At 37.8% G+C, this 19,031-nt stretch overlaps 1 protein-coding gene and 1 non-coding gene across 8 annotated transcripts in view; both read right to left on the bottom strand.

The window, feature by feature from the left end:
* The window catches only part of FMN2 (formin 2), a 305,517-nt gene that overhangs the window by 94,230 nt on the left and 192,256 nt on the right, over positions 1 to 19,031 (bottom strand). For 6 of the 7 annotated variants that reach the window (XM_021081836.2, XM_084996812.1, XM_084996813.1 and 3 more), the window contains 3 exons: positions 4,195 to 4,286; positions 3,903 to 4,032; positions 2,751 to 2,897 (listed from right to left, as the gene is read on the bottom strand). In XM_021081836.2, the coding sequence (XP_020937495.2) occupies positions 2,751 to 2,897; positions 3,903 to 4,032; positions 4,195 to 4,286 (369 nt within the window). The remainder of the gene's footprint in view (positions 1 to 2,750; positions 2,898 to 3,902; positions 4,033 to 4,194; positions 4,287 to 19,031) is intronic. The other variant, XR_014827783.1, reaches the window with a different exon arrangement.
* Positions 4,622 to 4,725, bottom strand: LOC146396691 (U6 spliceosomal RNA). The gene has a single exon (XR_014828641.1). It is a non-coding gene; the product is annotated as a U6 spliceosomal RNA (small nuclear RNA).

The raw sequence follows: 19,031 nt of genomic DNA, 5'->3' as shown, positions 1-19,031 counted from the left end.
ATTTATTTATTTATTTTTGGCTGCCCCACGGCATATGGAGTTCCCAGACCAGGGATGAGAACCGAGCTGCAGTTGCCACCTAAACTGCAGCTGCAGCAATACTGGAACTTTAACCCACTGTGCCAGCCAGGGATCCAGTCTGCGTCCCAGTGCTCCCAAGATGCTGCCAAGCCTGTTGTACCAGAGCAGAAACTGAAAAAAAACCAATACCTTTTAAAATTGTACCAAAAAAAATTACCTAGGAATAAACCTGACCAAGGAGGTGAAGTGTTTATACACTGAGAACTATAAAAACGTTAATAAAGGAAATTAAAGAGGATTCAAAGAAATGGAAAGATATCCTATGCCCTTGGATTTGAAGAATCGATATTGTTCAAATGGCCATACCATCCAAAGCAATCCACAGATTTAATGTGATTCCTATCAAATTACCCATGACATTTTTCACAGAACTAGAACAAATAATCCAAAAATTTATATGGAACCATAAAATACCCAGAATTGCCAAAGCAATCCTGAGGGGAAAAAAAAAATGCAGGAGGTATAATTCTCCCAGACTTCAGACAATTCTACAAAAGCTACAGTAATCAAAACAGTGTGGTATTGGTACAAAAACAGACACATGGGTCATTGGAACAGAATAGAGAACCCAGAAATAAATACACACACCTATAGTCACTTAATCTTCAGAAAAGGAGGCAAGAATATAAAATAGCAAAAAGCCTCTTTAGCAAGTGGTATTGGGAAAACCGGATAGCTGCATGTAAATCAATGAAATTAGAACACACCCTCACACCATGCCAAAAATAAACTCAAAATGGCTTAAAGATGTTAACATAAGACATGATAGCATAAAACTCCTAGAAGGGAACATAGGTAAAATGTTCTCTGACATAAATGATACAAATGTCTTTTTAGGTTCAGTCCCCCCCCCTCGCAAGGCAATAGAAATAAAAACAAAAATAAACAAATGGGACCTAGTCAAACTTACAAGCTTTTGAATAGCAAAGGAAGCCATAAAAAAAGCCAAAAAGACAAACTACAAAATGGGAGAAAATATCTGTAAATGATGCAACTGACAATGGCTTACTCTCCAAAATATACATACAACTCAACAACAGAAAAGCAAACAACTAAATTGAAAAATGGGCAGAAGACCTAAATAAACATTTCTCCAAAGACATATGGATGGCCATTAGGCACATGAAAAGATGCTCAAATCACTAATTATTAGAGAAATGCAAATCAAAACTATAATGAGGTATCACCTCATACCAGTCAGAATGGCTATCATTAATAAGGCTACAAATAACAAAATGGTGGAGAGGGTATGGAGAAAAGGGAACCTTCTTACACTGTTGGTGGGAATGTAAATTGGTACAACCACTATGGAAAACAGTATGAAGGTTCCTTAAAAACTAAAAACAGAATTACCATATAATTCAGCAATCCCACTCCTGGGCATAGATCTGGACAAAGCTGTAATTCAAAAAGATGTATGCACCCCTATTTTCACAGCAGTAATATTCACAAAAGCCAAGACATGGAAACAACCTAAATGTCCATTGACAGAGGAATGGATAAAGAAGATGTGGTACATATATACAATGGAATATTACTCAGCCATAAAAAGAATGAAATAATGTCATTTGCAGCAACATAGATGCAACTAGAAATTAGCATACTACGTGAAGTAAGTCAGAAAAAGAAAGACAAATACCGTATGATATCACTTACACGTGGAATATAAAATATGGCCTATAAATATGAACCTACCTATAAAATTGAAACAGACTCACAGACATAGAGAGCAGACTTGTGGTTGCCAAGGAGGAAGGGGTAGGAGAGGGAGTGGGATGGATGGGGAGTTTGGAGTATGGAAATGTGGTCATTTCCCTAATCTTATATTTCTACTGACAGTCTCAAAAATCTCTTCAATGTTAATTTTAAACAAATTATAGAAGTAGAATTTTAAAAAAATTAGGCTTGCAAAAAGGCTTAGACTTTTCCATACATACTAGTATTAAGGTGAAGATGCTATGTAGGAAGAGAGGATCATCTTTCATATTTTATTTACAAACTTTTCACTCATCTTTGTTTTTAAAACATGAGCTTGCTGGCCTCCATTACTTAACACGGAAAACAAGAAAGTAATGGGTATCCTGTCTAATTTATGGAAATTAACTAGTCCTCAGATCCAAAAGGGAAAATATTAACAGACATGGTAGTGATAAAGTAAAAAATTATTTTTATTTTAAAATATTGTCTACTCATGGAGCTCCCGTCATGGCACAGTGGTTAACAAATCCGACTAGGAACTATGAGGTTGCGGGTTTGGTCCCTGGCCTCGCTCAGTGGGTTAAGGATCTGGCGTTGCCGTGAGCTGTGGTGTAGGTTGTAGACGCGGCTTGGATCCCGCGTTGCTGTGGCTCTGGCGTAGGCTGGTGGCTACAGCTTATATTAGACCCCTAGCCTGGGAACCTCCATATGCCGAGGGAGCGGCCCAAGAAATGGCAAAAAGACAAAAAAAAAAAAAAATTGTCTACTCAATTCATTAGACATAGGATTCAAAATTATTCCCTTTAGGAAACATTATTATTCTCTAGATCACAAATATATGATAGCCATTACTTTTATTAGCTCATAACCTTGTAACATAAATATTTACCACACTGGTTCACAGTCAAACTTATTACTAGATAAGACAAGCAGCCCTCAGCATGCCACATTCATTTACCTGAAATACTTACACTGCTTTTGACATCTTTCAGCTTCGGAAGAATGTCTAATCCAAAACCATCTGCCTGTCCCCGAGTCTTATTTCCACCATTCATGTAGTTGCCAAAGGCAAGCACCAAACCCAAAACCTGCATAACCCCTGAGCCATTTTTTAATGTCTGTAAAACAGGATAAAGAAAAATTTCTTGCTTATACAAAGTTTTGAATGCGTTATCTTAAGTCAGTGGCAGATACTCATGTATACTAATAATTTGGGGTCACACCCAAACTTTTATCAGTGCTCTTTATTGCATATATTTTAAGAGCAGTGTCTCTAAAATTAACTTTAAAAAGTTGCACCACCAACAGGCATGCAGGTGTGCTTCTGTAAGCTGAGGTACCAGCCCAGGCCATTTCTATGGTGTAATTGCAAGGAAAACAAACAAGGCTGTGATATGAGAACCACCACAAAAATCTCTGCCGTCAGCGTCTTGCGCAATGCAAATTTTTGGCACAAGGTATAGCAATACAAAATGTAGTCATAAATTTTAATTTCCAACTTTATATTTATCCCTGAAAGGTTCACATTCGCATCTTTCAAAACACAAAGTTTAACTTGAATTTATATGTTGTATCCTCTGAAAATGTGTCTTTAATAATATCCTTACTACTTTTCAAAAAGATTTACCACAACCAGATAAATGGTAGTATTAATTTTTGACAAATTGTTTTAAATGTTAATAATGGTAATTTCTGCTAGGCATTTATTGTTTTCAAAAAAATATTTATCTTCTGTTGAGTCATATGGCTGTTCAGTTGGAATCACTAACAATTCGGGAGAAATTGAAAGAAATAAAATGACTTCAAATGGCATCCAGTTGGCAGTCTGATGGAAGAGAGGATCATGAAAAGTGAAGGCTTTGCTTTGGACAGGAGCCCATGGGGATGGACGCAATGACTACTCCCCAGCAGCACAGCCCTGGTCCTGTGCGCCCACCTGCACATTTGCTATCACCTTAAAGCTCAATCACCATATAGTCTCTTCTGTGGGACCACTATCCTTCAAACTGTATGAATACTTACAGTAAATAAAAGACAACTTGTTTGAAATATGAACATGGTTGAAATTATGAACACTGGAATATTGGAATCCAAACTTCAGCTCTTGATGGACCAGAACCCACCTCACACAATTTCTGTAGCAATTCCAGTTTGCGACGAATTGAGCAAATGCTTTCTGAAAATGTGGACTGGAACAGGATGCAAAAGACTCGCTCTGAAAAGTTGGGGATTAGTGATAGTTCATAAAGGAACCTAAGGAAATAAAGCCAAGTTGAGAGGAAAAATACAATGCAGATAAGTAGGTTTATCCTCACAGCATTTATGACACTTATGCATGGAAGATACTTCATTTCTCAAGTGGAAAGAGCCACCCATATCCTGGATGCCATCTACAGGGTCATAAGGTATGCTTACTGCTCAGGTTTGTCCAGAGACTTGGCATTCTCCTTGTCTTTGGAGGACCGGCCATGCTTTTCAATTTTTTCCAGTTCATCTGACTGTGCTCTCTGGAAAAACAAAAGCCAGGTAGTTTTTAGATAATGATGGTCTTAAGTATGCCAAAATCCTCTATGTTTTCATGTTTGAGGTAAAGCTTGTTTCAATTCACAAGACATTTTATTTTTAAATTTATTAAAGTATAGTTTATTTACAATGTTCTGTAAATTTCTGATGTACAGCAAAGGGAATCAGTCATATATTTTTTTCTCATATTATCTTCTACCATGTTCTTTTCCAAGTGATTGGATATAGTTCCCTGTGCTATACAGCAGGAACTAATTGCTTATCCATTATAAATGTAATAGCTTGCATCTACTAATCCCAACTCCCAGTCCATCCCACTAAAAATACGGAACGCTTCACAAATTCGCCTGTCATCCGTGCACAGGAGCCATGCTAATCTTTGTATCATTCTAATTTTAGTATATGTGCTGCCTAAGTGAGCACTAGAAGGCCTTTTTTCTTTCTTTCTTTCTTTTTTTAGGGCTGCACCCATGGCATATGGAGGTTCCCAGGCTAGGGCTCCAATCAGAGATACAGCTGCCAGCCTACACTACAGCCACAGCAACGTCAAATCTGAGCCACGTCTGTGACCTACACCGCAGCTCACAGCAACAACAGATCCTTAATCCACTGAGCAAGGCTAGGGATTGAACCCACAACCTCATGGTTCCTAGACAAATTCATTTCCACTATGCCATGATGGGAACTCCACTAGAAGGCATTTTAAAGTGTAAATATGCTTAATGCAAACCAGATCACCTCCAAATATCCCAAATGTTATTGGCTAATAGTGATGTGGAAAATATTTATTCCAGCATGCTTTAAAACAATACAGTTTTCCTCTCTAGTTTTTATTAGCTGTTTATAATACTCTTTAGTATGCAAAAATTTCATTTAAAGTGGTATTTCTTATTCATAAATTAATCAAGTTAAATTTGGAAGTAGTTTGATCCTAAAGCTATTATAAGATTTGAAGGAAAAACAATTTATTTAAAAAAATAACTATGGCAATCATTGTTTATATCTTCGTTTTGAGGAAAGAAAAGCACAATTTAATTATTAAGTCATGTAACAACAATAAGATTTTGATTCCTCTGAATTTTCTTTTTGGTGCAAAACTAGTTTCAGGCTTCTTTTCTTCCTAAGTGTCTTCTTTCACCCTTTAAAATCTCAAGCTAAAAATGTGTAGTTCTAAGTTTGTTACTTTATAGGACAGGATCCTCTGCATTTCAACATGAGGTAGAAGACTTTATAGACTTAAAAAACACTATAGTTTATGGAGAATCTGGATAATTTTTATTTTCAGTCATGTCTCTACAATTTACAAAGATGTTTCAGAACAGCCAAAATACTACATTTCTAAGTGCATGAAGACGTTTAAGTACACAACCATATCTTGGGTTTGAGTCCAGTCCTCAGAAGTTAAAACCCCTTCAGCATTATTTGTTGTTTAAACAGAAAAGCTGCTCAGCTATAAACTGTTATACATGACAGCACCTGATAGATTTCTAGAGACTACAGATGTCATCTAAACAAAACTATGTTCTTTTTTTGTACATACTGATTATTTTGAAATGCAGGTTTTTCTTTTGACTAGGATTAACTAGCAAAGACTAGTTCCTCAAAGGAAGCTTCTTTTAGCAAAATAAAGATGACTTGGTGATGGATCAGTAGATCTGAGGGTTTGATCAATTTTGCTTTTGGAATGTAATACAACAAAAGGATGCAGAGAAATAAAGGAGGTGGTTTGGCTTCGGTATAAGCTCCCCTGCAAAGCTGCCTTGCCCGCCTTGATCTCCATTATAACTAATCTCTCTCCAGAATAACACAGAACCTTATTACATTCACTCTGTTTTACGCTACACTTATCAGTGTCTTAGTGGTTATATACACAGTGGCTACTGCTTTTACTGACTGAAGCTTCTTGAGAAGGGACATGTCTTGTGTATCCCTATGGTCCTAATGACCAGCATGGTCCTGGTACAGTCCACCCTCTGTATCTGTGTGTTCTGCATTTGTAGATTCAACCAAATGCAGATCCAAAATATTTGGGAGAAAAAACTCCATAAAGTTCCAAAAAGCAAATTTGAATTCGCTGTGTTCCAGCAATCGCTTACATAGCATTTACACCGCATTAGGTATTGTAAGTAATCAAGAGGTGATTTAAAGTATATATGGAGTGGGGGGGGGGATGTGTGTGGGTTATATGCAAGTATTGCATAATTTTATTTAAGGGACTTGAGCATCTGTGGATTTTGGTGCCAATCCCTCACAGATACGAAGGGAAGACTATGTAGTTATGAAAGCTATGCCCAGCCAGTAATTCTTTTTAAACATTGAAAAATTAGATCAGTAAATGAATATGAAAAAAGAACAGCTCTAAGTCCTTGGAGAAGAGAGAGGTAAAAATAGGACAGATAATGACAGGACAATCAAAATAGGAAATATTGAAGAAATGATATACAGACAGTTTCAACTGTTTATCGTCATCCTATGCGTATAAGGAGAGTTCTTATGAGGTAATCTGAATCCAAAAATAGATACCTATACATGTATGAGACAGAATTAGTCATTTCAAATGCTGTGACACAAATATGTAAATAAAAAAATAAGAAAGCTATGCCCAGCATATGAATTAACTCATCTATACATTCATTGAACACAACTTTCTTGCATACCTATCATTCATCTGTTATGTAGCAATACTTATGTGTACAAGAAGTAGGACTAAAACATAGTAGGTTTTAAGCAATGTTAATCAAATCTACAAGATTCTCATAGGCATCAACACACCAAGACCAACTGTTTCTTCTTGCCCGTCATCTTGGCTTTCTCCTTGCAAAATGTGTGGAATCAAGCAAAAGTCAGTTATTTTCTACCTGTTAAGGCTCTAAATTTTTACTCCTGTCAGCAACCATCAGTATGTCGAACTAGTGACTAAAAATTTGTACCAGAACCTAGAGATCATCTGGGTAAGTCTGGCTTTTTTTAGGCCATGCTTGTGGCATATGGAAGTTCCTGCACCAAGGATCTAACCTGTGCTACAGCAGTGACCCGAGACACAACAGTGACAATGCTGGACTCTTAAACTGCTGAATTCTGGCCTTGTTTGACCTCTGAAGTGAACTTAGTCTCTAGTGTTCTCTGGTCCACCAGTTTAAAGTCATCATTAGGGCTGGAATTTAAAAAGGATAAATTTTAGGGATTTATTCATCCACCCATTCAATCAAAGGCTGATTCTTTGCCAGGCAATACACTAGACACTGGAGATAAAAAGACATACATATGGTGGGCTTCAGATTTCAGCAAAATTCCACCACACAATATATTACATTGCTTATACCACTCTTTTTTGCTCAACCCTTTAATAGGGTTCTTCTTCCACTTTTTTTTAAGGGGGGGGCCCATGCCCATGGTGCAGAAGTTCCCAGGCCAGGGATGAAACCTGTACCACAGCAGCAACTAGAGCTGCAGTAGTGACAATGCTGGATCCTTAATCACTGCACCATGAGGGAATTCCATCACTGCTTTTTAAAACCATATATAACTCTCTCCTGTGAAGGGGATGCTAGTGACCTCACAGCCATACCAGTGGTGATGAGAGTTATTTGTTGACATAGGTTCATTTTTCCTTATGGGCAAAGTAACTACATACTCATACATCAATTAACAACATAAAGGAATTTCCAAGTTCTAAACATTCAAATGACAAACTTCTCCACTCCAAGTCTCACACCCATATCTCCCCAAGATTAAATCGTCTCAGTTGCTAACATAGGGATTATCTTTTGGTTGCTTTCTTTTACTGCATGCTCGTACCCTCTCCCATCCCAATTATCTGCAGAAGGTTTGTACCGGAATATCCTTTCCTCAAGATTTCCTGTTTGCCTATAAATGAGATAGACCCCAGCTGCTAAGTTGGAGGTTTTCACCAATTACCAAGATTTACTGCACCCGACACCCAGGACACAAACTTCACCAACTGCTGAAGGGACCCAGATTCCTGGCCACCATCCCTGATTTCACCAAATATTTTGACCTCCACTATCCAAAACCCATACACCCCAGGAAACTGGAACTTGGAATTTCAACTCCCAAGAAAACCTGTAACCTCCAAATAGAGGATGGGGCTGAGGAGCAGGTATGGCAAGGGAGAGGAGGATGCTGAGAGTATGTGAACATTTCCATTTCATTCATTTCCAATAGAGCAGTGTTAATCATTCCATCTTCCATCTCCCAGGAATTCACTAGAGATGGTTTATCTAAAAGAAGCATAACTATCAAAAAATCAGTCAATAGCTTATGATTTGGCAGGCAGTACCACATCCTAGATCAACTAGAAAGAAACATACTTTTTGGATTTAACTAAGTCCCTAGAGTCAATCTGTAAGTGATTCTAATTCTAAACTTCTCTTTTTCTAATTCTAAAGTTCACCTTAAGCATATTTTATAGTTGAAAATGAGCACATTTGCAGGGATTCCAGAAACCAACTCAAGAAAGCAATGAAATAGAAGAGTATGATTTTTAACGTAGCTCCATGGAAAAATTCAATAATCCTCTCACAGCTGTCTGAAGAAACTACTGATTAAATGTTGCTTAAAACATCAATCAAGTAAATACCTCTAGGAAGTTATAGGAATAGTTAATCATTTTCATTCATCCCTCCATTTTCATTAAGGGAATACAGTGCACACCTTTGAGGATGCTGTATCATGTGACATGTACACATGGTACATGATCCTTCTTCCAGATTGAAATTCATGGTATGTCAACCACTACAGTAAGTAAAGATCACTACAAATATGAGGCATGTCTGTGAAATCTAATCCTGGGAAGTGTAAGTTTAAACCTTTAATTCTTTCTACCTTACCTGCTTTTTTTCTCCTTCTAATTATATTAGAGCTATTGAATTACAAAGGGATGTTGAATTTTCTGCCCTTCTTTTTAATATTTTTTCTTTGATTGAACTTCTAATAGAATTCACTTCCAAGGTTTGCGTCTGTCTTATTATTTAGGTTTTTTGTTTGTTTGTTTCTTGAATATGAAATAAAGGAAAAATTGAACCATTATCTGAAAAAAATTCAACTGGCAATTATACATGGACAGTTTATATATACATGTCTTTTTTGCACTTTCATTTAAAATTTTTAATTAAAATTTTTTTTATTAAAGTACGTATACATTTCTGACTTGATGTTAAATATTTGACACACTAAAAAAAATAAGAATCTGCCTCAAATACTCCTCCATCCCCTCAGCCTAACCCATCACTTCTCAATAGGCCATATGGGGAGTGTATACTAGCAATGAGACTCTACAGATATATTTAACATATTAGTATATATTACATACTGCTTTTGAAAAGATTTTACTCTCATAATTCAGTGTAGTCAGTAACTCAAAGTTAACTGTAAAGATTTCTGCTTTTAAAAATTCAACAGGACATACCTCTGTGGATTCACTGGGTTTTAATTTCTCAGGAAACAGGTACTGTGATTCAGGTGGTACCTGTGGTTTTTGAAATTATGTTGTATTTTGATATGCCGACTGCCCCAAATTCATTCACATATAGAAGAAAAAGCTCACTGCCAGACATATGCTATCAGCGGGAGAAAAAAGATTACATTCTAAAAAAGGTTGTATAACAAGTAATTCCATCTGTTTCACAGAGGTCAAACAGAACTGCTGTAAAAAAGTCCAATGCCATGGAAGCATCTGGAAAAAAGCGAGCATGTATTTATAGCAAAGGATTCAAGGTGGCTATGTTTATTGTTTTCAAGGCTAAGTAGTGGAATGCCAAATAAGACTGTTGCTTTGTATACCTGAAGCAAATATAATATTGTATCCCGACTATACTTAAGTAAAAATTAAATAAAAAACAATTGCTAATAAAAAGATCATTCCTCAAAAATTGAGTTTAAATATTAGCTTATGTGTTCTAGATAAAATTTAAATGTACTTTCAAATACCGTTATTAAACTATAAAGGCAAAATTAATACTCTATTCAGATACCTTTCAAACACTGTTTCAGACCTGACAATAATTACAGTTATCAACATAATAAAGTTTGAAAGATTTTCTAGGATTTCCCAAGCCAAGTCCAAGCATCACACATCAATTTTTTCCTTTTATTTTTATTTGAGTATAGTTGATTTACAGTGTTGTGTCAATTTCTGCTGTACAGCATAGTGACCCAGTTATACGAATATATATACACACACACACACACACACACACACACACACATTCTTTGTCCCCATATTATCTTCCATCATCCTCTATCCTAAGAGACTGGATATAGGTCCCTCTGCAGTACAGCAGAACCTCATTGCTTATCTATTCTAAATGTTGTAATAGTTTTTATCTACTAATCTCAAACTCCCTGTCCATCCCATTTCCTCCCTCTTCCCCCTTGGCAACCATGAGTCTGTTCTCTGTGTTTGTGAATCTGTTTCTGTTTTGCAGACAGGTTCATTTGTGCCATATTTTAGATTCCACACATAAGTGATATCATATGATATTTGTCTTTCTCTTTCTGATTTACTTCACTTAGTATGAGAAATCTCTAGTTTCATCTATGCAAATGGCATTATTATTATTATAATTTTCTTCCAGAGGCACCTTCACATGAGCAAGACTTGTATCATAGGAATGAAAAGTTGCATGTGAATTACAAGCCAAATAAGAACAAATCTCCCAAATCTCAACCCTCCCTATTGGCCATGCCAGTTACTATCTCTCAGCCCTCAATTTATCCCACACTGAATCCATTCTTGACATAATGGATGGGCCTCTTAGCATTTTGTTTTTTATGAACACAGTGTTGAGCTCTGCCCATAGGAGGTGCTGGAGGCGCACTGCAGGAGGAAGGGGGCTCCTCATCCAGATTCCTTGTGCAGGTGTTGCTTTTTCTTCCTCCTGCTGCACAGGTGATCATCGGTGTAGGTGTGTGAAGACACTGGGGGTCCCCTGGCCCAGGTACAGTACCAAACCAGAGCATACAGAGCATGGCAGTTTTGCAGTGCTGGTCTAGGCCCAGTGACCTATGTGGACCCATGCATGGTGTACCTGAGCCAGCCATGGCTCACCTGTGCCCTGAGTTCTGTTTCCTGGAATCTCTCAACATGGACACTGTACACTCTAGACTTCGTGTCCCTTGGGGCATCCTGAAACCTACATGCCTGGCCACAAGCTGTAAGTTGTTTTACATTCACCTGGAGACTGGGAACCAGGTGTGGCCTGGATAAATCAGGACCTGCACTCCCAGAGAAAGTGTCCCCTCCGAGCTCACCCCTGCTTGGGTACTCTCCCTCAGCCCAGAGAGAATACCATTTACAATCATATTTCCGTCCTTGTACTCTCCTATCACAGGTTAACCATTCATTATAATAAGCTTCCCTGTTTACATCACTGAGGCTTCTATCCCCTGATAGGACCTGATTAATAGAATAGAACCTCACGTCCCACCTTCTGCCTTGAAAACACTTGACTTCTATATCCATTTGAATGAATGAATAGGTAACTCAAACCTAATGTGACCAAAACAGAATTCTTATCCTTCCCCATCCTTCACTAAACTACTATCACCTAAAGGCAACCCTGTTGTTCAGGCCAAAATCCTTGGGACCACCCTTGATTCCTCTTTCCCACTGTCTGTATGCAAACCATCAGTAAATTCTATGGACTTATTCTTCAGAATAATTCCAGAGTTTGACGATCTGATTTCTCACCAGCTCCACTGCTCCTACTGTTGTCCAAGCTGTAATCATTTCTTACCTCCTAAAGTCTCTCACATTCCATTTTGCCTCTTTGGTAATCAGCTTTCTTTCTAAAACACGAGTCTTCTGATAAAAATCGTGTATTAAATTCCCATTTTACTTAGAATCTAAATTGTGCGAAGGCCCAGAAGGCTTAGGGGAGGTGGTACTTTACTACATTTCTGATTACCTCTAACTATTGTCCACTCCCTTATCCCATTTCGCTGGGGCCTTTGTACATCAGGTGTTCTCACAACTCAGGCAGGAAGTCGCCCCTGAAATATCCACACAGCGTCTCCTCCTCCTCTCCTACAATTCCTACTTAAAATGCCATCTTTCAAATGACAATGTTTACATTTATACACACTACCCCGGGCAATCTCCATTCTCTTGAAGGACAGCTCTTCTGGGTGGAATATTCTTGGCTGACACTTTCTATTGTTTTGAGAATATCATTCTACTCTCTCCTGATGTAGGGTTTCTGTTGAGAAATCTGATGATGGCCTAATGGAGGTTCCTTTGTAGGTTTCCATCTTTTCCCCCCTGGCTGCCTTTAAAATTCTTTGTCATTGACTTTTGACAATTTTAACATAATGTGTCTTGGAGGTCTTTTTACACTGAGGTAATTATGAGTTCTTTTAGCTTCAGGGACTTGTGTATCCTGTTCCTTCCCCAGTTTGGGAAATTCTCGGCTATTATTTCTTTGAATAAATTATCTCCTCCCTTCTTCCTTTCTTTTCCTTCTGGGATACCCATTTCTCTGTTGCTCTTCCTGAAAGAGTTGGGATAGTTCTTGAAGAATTTTCTTATTTTTAAAAGATCTTAGTTCTCTCTCCTCTTTTATCAGAATTGTTTCTAGATTTCTATCTTCAAGCTTACTAATTCCCAATTCCAAATGGTCTGCTCTATTTCCAATACTTTCTACTGTATTCTTCATCTTGTCTATTGAGTTCTTCAGCTTTAGAATTTGTTTGGCACTTCATTAGAGCTTCAGTTTCTTTGGTAAAGTATTCTTTCTATTCAATAATTTTATTCCTGAGCTTACTTCTATTCAATAATTTTATTCCTGAGCTTACTTCTATTCAATAATTTTATTCCTGAGCTCACTCCTGAGCCTTTCTAAGTTTTCCTGTAGGTCACTGAGTTTCTTCCATGACAGCTGTTTTGAATTCTCTTTCATTTAGATAATACTTTATATGTGATTTAACATTTCATTTATAGAGAACCATCACTGGATGAACTGTTACATGGTTTTTCATGGTGTTCATTAAGCTGTTCCTCTGCCAATGCATCTGAAGCAGAGAACGTGTTTCTTCTTTAGGTAAAGCTTTTTTTACTTGACTCTAACCTTTAAACAGGCTAGTTATTAGAGGTGTTTCTCTTGTTTTCCAGCAGGTGGTGTTGTAGCACAGTTTCTCTACCCAAGCTGCCTCTAGTTACACTTAAAGTGTCAGTACTTTTCCACCTTCCACTGCCTCTGTCTCTGGTGTTGCCTGGTGCTCTAAGTTACTGCTGCTTGTGCCTACAGTGTCATTGGTGCCCTGCTGCTGCTGGTATCATTGGCATCGCTGCCTGGGGCACTGGGATGGCAGGCACTTCCACCTCCTCTCCTGAGTTGTGGATGCCTCTGCCATGTCAAAGGGTGTCTGTTCCACAGGCACCAGTGCTTGGCTGGGGTAGGGGGAAGGTGGGAGAAAGGCAGGCGGAGTTGTGGTAAGCTCCATGACTCCATGAACCTCCAGGGACAGGGTTGCAGGCTCAATGCCACTGCTGCCCAGTTCCTGTTGGCTCAGGCACCACTGTAGCCACAAGCCCAGGATTGTATGTGCTGCCTCCTCTGATGCTACTGGAATTTCTGGGGTTGGGGCTGAGTCCTGTAGCTGGGGGTACCACCCTTGATGTTCCTGGTTCCGCCTCCTCTGTGTCTCAGCCCACCCCTCAGAGGCACCAATGTGTGGAATTCTCCAGTGTGTTGGACAGAGGCACTCTGTTGAGTTACTGATGTTTAACTTATGTACTGAAGGGGAAAGAGATTAATTCATCCCTCTCTGATGCTGACGTGCTAAGACAACATTTTCAAGTAATAATTCTTATAGTAAAAAGAAGAATGAGCAGGAAAAAAATTTAAAAGCTGTATATTCAATTATTTTGTTAACAGGTAAAAAGTAACAATATTAAGTTATACTATATAATAGACATTTTCCTTGGCATTTTGTAACAGATATATTTCTCTAAAATCTGGGTTTATTTCAATTGAACCATGGTAACATTTTCAAAACTATACAATTCAATTGTTCTCATGCCATTAATAATTTAATTCAAGGAAGGAATCAGTTAAAAATGCCCCTCACTTGACTATCACCATTTACTTATGTTTTTATTATGACTCTGAGCAGTTGTATTTTTTATTTTAAGTTAACATTTCCTCCAACTTATTTGATTATGTAACACTTTTTTTAAAGTACAACATACAAAAACAACAGTGTTTCACTGAATCCAATTTGAAAAACACAACAGTGGGGAACACGAACTTCCAAAAAAATGAGTAATTTCTTTTTTCAGCAAAAACCAGACTGTATAACTCACATGAAAGAGAATACTAAACTCATTTAAATGTTAATTTCTGTTCAGAAAAGAAACGACTGAATACAATTATACATATATATAAACAGTACACAATATAGTCTAAGATCAATACAAAATTATCCTATATACACGAAAAAATCAGGGAAATGTGACCACTGTTCAAAAGAAAATAAAATCAGCAGATACCAACACCAAAATGTCTCATGTGCTTAAATTATCAGACAAGGGCTTTAAAAGAGCTGTAATAACTATGCTACATAATGTAAAAGGAAATACATTAAAGTAAATGAAAAGAGAAGGAATCTCAAAAATCATTTTAAAATAGAACTATTTTTAAAATAACCAAATTATAATTCTAGATGAAAAATTGCAATATAGGAAATAAAGCTTTTTTTAACTGGATGGGTTGAGTAGCAGAATAAAGATGACAGGAAATTGTCAGTGAAAGCATCCAATATTATGAACAGATAAAAGAAAACATCTAAAAAATTAAAAAAGAAAATACTGAAAGTATTCAAATAGAGTCTCAGCAACCTGCACTAAAATATTAAATGGTCTAAAATACATGTCACTGAAGTTACAGGAGAAGTGAGAACAGAGCAGAAAAGCATATTTGAAGGTTGAAGGATGGAAAGTTGAAAGAATCAAGAAGTCCATCAAACTCAGTCAGACTGCATGCAAAGAAAATAATGTCTAGACATATCATGTTTCAATGAGATAGAGTGGAGGCCAGGGATAAATGGAATATAATTAATATGCAGAAAGAAAATGTTAGTGCAGATTTCTATATTCAATGACAATGACATTCAAAAATCAAAGTGGGAGTTCCCGTCGTGGTGCAGTGGTTAACGAATCCAACTAGGAACCATGAGGTTGCGGGTTCGGTCCCTGCCCTTGCTCAGTGGGTTAAGGATCCGGCGTTGCCGTGAGCTGTGGTGTAGGTTGCAGACACGGCTCAGATCCTGCGTTGCTGCGGCTCTGGCGTAGGCTGGTGGCTATGGCTCCGATTCGACCCCTAGCCTGGGAACCTCCATATGCCGCAGGGGCGGCCCAAGAAGTAGCAAAAAAAAAGACAAAAATCAAAGTGAAATAAAGGATAAGATGAATAAATAAAAGGTAAATAAAATCAAGAAAATTCAGTAAGAAAAAAAAAAGATCTGCACCTAAAGAATATTAAAAACACTTCTTAGGAAAGAAAAGAATACTCAAGGGAAACTTGATCTTTAGGGACAAAGGAAAAGCGAGTGATGTCAGCAGGATGGTGGACTCCTCCTTACCTTATGGACACAAGATTCAACAACACATTTTCCAACTTACTCCCACCAAACAGCTGAAACAATCTTGAGAAAGAACAAATTTGGAGGCATCACTCCTCCTGATTTCAAAATATATTATGAAGCTACAGTAATTAAAACACTGTAATACTGGCATATAGACCAATGGAACAGAACACAGTACTCAGAAATAAATCCACCATATAGAATCGACTAATCTTCAACAAGGGTGTCAAGCATTCCCAGTGGGGAAAGGACAGTCTCTTCAACAAGTGCTCCTGGAAAACTGGATATCCACATGCAAAAGAATGAAACTGGACTCAAAACCAACTCAAGACAGACTAGAGACTCAAACGTAATACTTGAAACTGTCAAATTCCTAGATGAAAACTCAGGAAAAAGCTTCATGACATTGGGCTTGGCAATAACTTCAAGTATATGACAGGAACAAAGGCAAAAAAAGACAAGTAAGAATATAACATTTGTAAACCATGTATTGGATATGGGGTTAATTTCTAAAATATATAAGGAACTCTAAGAACTCAATAGCAAAAAAAAAAAAAAAGATTGGAATAGACATTTCTCCAAAAAAGATACAAAATGGCCAACAGGTATATAAAAAGATGTGCATTACTAATCGTCAGGAAAATGTTGATCAAAAACAAATGAGATATGACCTCACACCTATTAGACTATTACTTAAAAACAAACAAAACCCCTAAACACAAGTGTTAGTGAGGATGTAGAGAAACTGGAAACTTTGTATACTATTGGTTGGGATTCACAGGTGCAGCTGCTACTGAAAACAGTGTGAAGGTTCCTAAAAATGTCAATAATAGAACTACAATAGATGCAAGAATCTCACCTGAGGGCATTTATTCAAAAGAACTGAAACTAGGTTCTCAAAGGAGATGATGCCCTGTGATGTTCATTGCAGCACTATTCACAACAGCCAAGATGGGAAAGGAACCTAAATGTCCAGTGACAGAAGAACAGATGAGGAAAATACAGCAGGTATATGGAATGGGAAATTATTCAGCCTTAGGAAAGAAGGACCTCTTCCTGCACATTGTGACAATATGGAGGGACACTGAGGCCGAGTGAAATGAGGCTGCCACAGAAAAAGACTGCATAGCTCCACTTGTGTAAGGTGTCTTCGATAGTCAAACTCATGGAAGAAAATAATAGAATGGTGGCTGCCAGGGGCTGGCGGAGGGGAAATAGAAGTTGCTAATCCACATGTACAAAATTACATGCCCAGAAAATGAATGGATCTACTGTATACCACTATGCCTACGGGTAACAATGCACTATTGCACACCCAGAATCTGTTAAGAAGGTACCTCTCATGTTAAATGTTCTTACCACAATAAAAAAAGAAAAAATTAAGAAGTGGAGAAAATGTGGATAAATATAAAAGACTATATTTAAGTTCTTTAAATATATAATATTATTTAAAACAAAAATTACAATGATGTTTCAGAGTTGTAAGTGTATGTAGATGCTGCTTATATGATGACTAAAACATTAACCATGCAGGAAGGACAGTAAAAAGCCCTATATGGCATCATTAAGTTTTCTACATTGTGTAGCATTAAGTCCATGTAAGCAGAGTGTGAAAGTTTAGGGATGTATATTGTAATTCTTAGAGAAAGAAATAAAAAAATATGCAACACAAAGTGGTACCCTAAAAATCCAATAAAAATAAAATAAGAAACAAAACAAAGCAAAACAAAGGAAAAAAACATATATTTAATCCAACATAAAAAAGGGGAAAATAGAAGAACCAAAAGCTAAAGGACAAAGAATTACAGCCCTAACTCCAACAATAACAATTACATTCAATGTCAACAATCTAGGAGTTCTCTTGTGTCACAGCCAGTTAAAGATCCAGAGTGGTCACTGCAGTGGCTTGGGTCGCTGCTATGGCACAGGTTGATCCCCGGCCCAGGAATTTCCACATGCCATAGGCGCAGCCAAAAAAAGTGTTTAACAATCTAAATGCTCCAAGAAGGAAGAGGTTATCACAGTGGATAAAAAAACAAGACCCAGGGATTTCTCACCGTGGCTCAGCAGTAACAAACCCAACTAGTATTTATAAGGATATGGGTTTGATCCCTGGCCTTGCTCAGTGGGTTAAGGATCCAGTGTTGCCATGAGCTGTGGTGTAGGTTGCAGATGTAGCTAGGAACCTGCATTGCTGTGGCTGTGGCCCACAGCTGTAGTTCCAATTCGACCCCTAGCCTGGGAACTCCCATATGCTGCAGGTAACAGCCCTAAAAACCAAAGAGAAAAAAAAAAAATAAGACCCAAATACACACTGTCAACAAGATAGAATAAGAAAACCATATAAACTGTAGGTACCAGACGAACAGGATGGCTACTTTAGTATCAGTACAAATCAACTTCAAGATGAAGAGCATCACCAGAGTAAGGAAAAATATTTCATAATAATAAAAGCATCGTTCAAAAGAGGGACAAAATCCTAAATGTGTATGGGCCTAGCAGAAAGCCTCAAAACACATGAAGTAAAAATGGAGAGAATTAAGAGGAAAATGAAACATTTTCCAATTTTCTTAAATGGTCCTAAAATACTAGCTAAATCTGGCCATTGATAGTTTCCACCTCCCATTCTCTCCAGAGCTCACTTTGCTCTGCGCACACACTTTCTTCTCCCCACTGGCTGATGCCTGTTTAGTGCCTTGGAGACTGCCATTCTCTGCTCAGAACTGACCTTCTCCTTGGGTCCCTCCCCCAGGGGTACTCCCCAACCCTCCCCCGCCAGTCTGGGGGTTCATGGAGGAAGGGCGGTACCACCCTGCACTTCCTTGGGGCTGCAGGACACAGAGCACCAGACCATGACTCCAGTGAGTATCTGAGCACATGGCTGACATTCAATTAGTGGTCCAGAAATGCTCTTGAATGAAAGAAATACTGAAAGGAAGAAAGTCATTTCTCTTTATTTTTCTTTCTTTATGTTTTGAGGGCTGTCGGAACATGCTTTCAAAAAGGAGATGAAAGAAACCAGTGCAGAGTGAGAAGAGCTCAGTGCCTGGAACACAAGGAGAGGGCACAGAAGTTATCATAGGATTTTTTAGATAAAGAGAAGGTGGTGGTGATAAATGAAGAGC

This window comes from Sus scrofa, chromosome 14 (genome assembly GCF_054392235.1).
Source record: "Sus scrofa isolate SSC_HxYL_T2T_F1_AM1 chromosome 14, Sscrofa_HxYL_maternal_Yorkshire_Landrace_v2.0, whole genome shotgun sequence".
Lineage (NCBI taxonomy): Eukaryota > Metazoa > Chordata > Mammalia > Artiodactyla > Suidae > Sus > Sus scrofa.
This window is presented reverse-complemented; position numbering and strand designations above follow the sequence as displayed.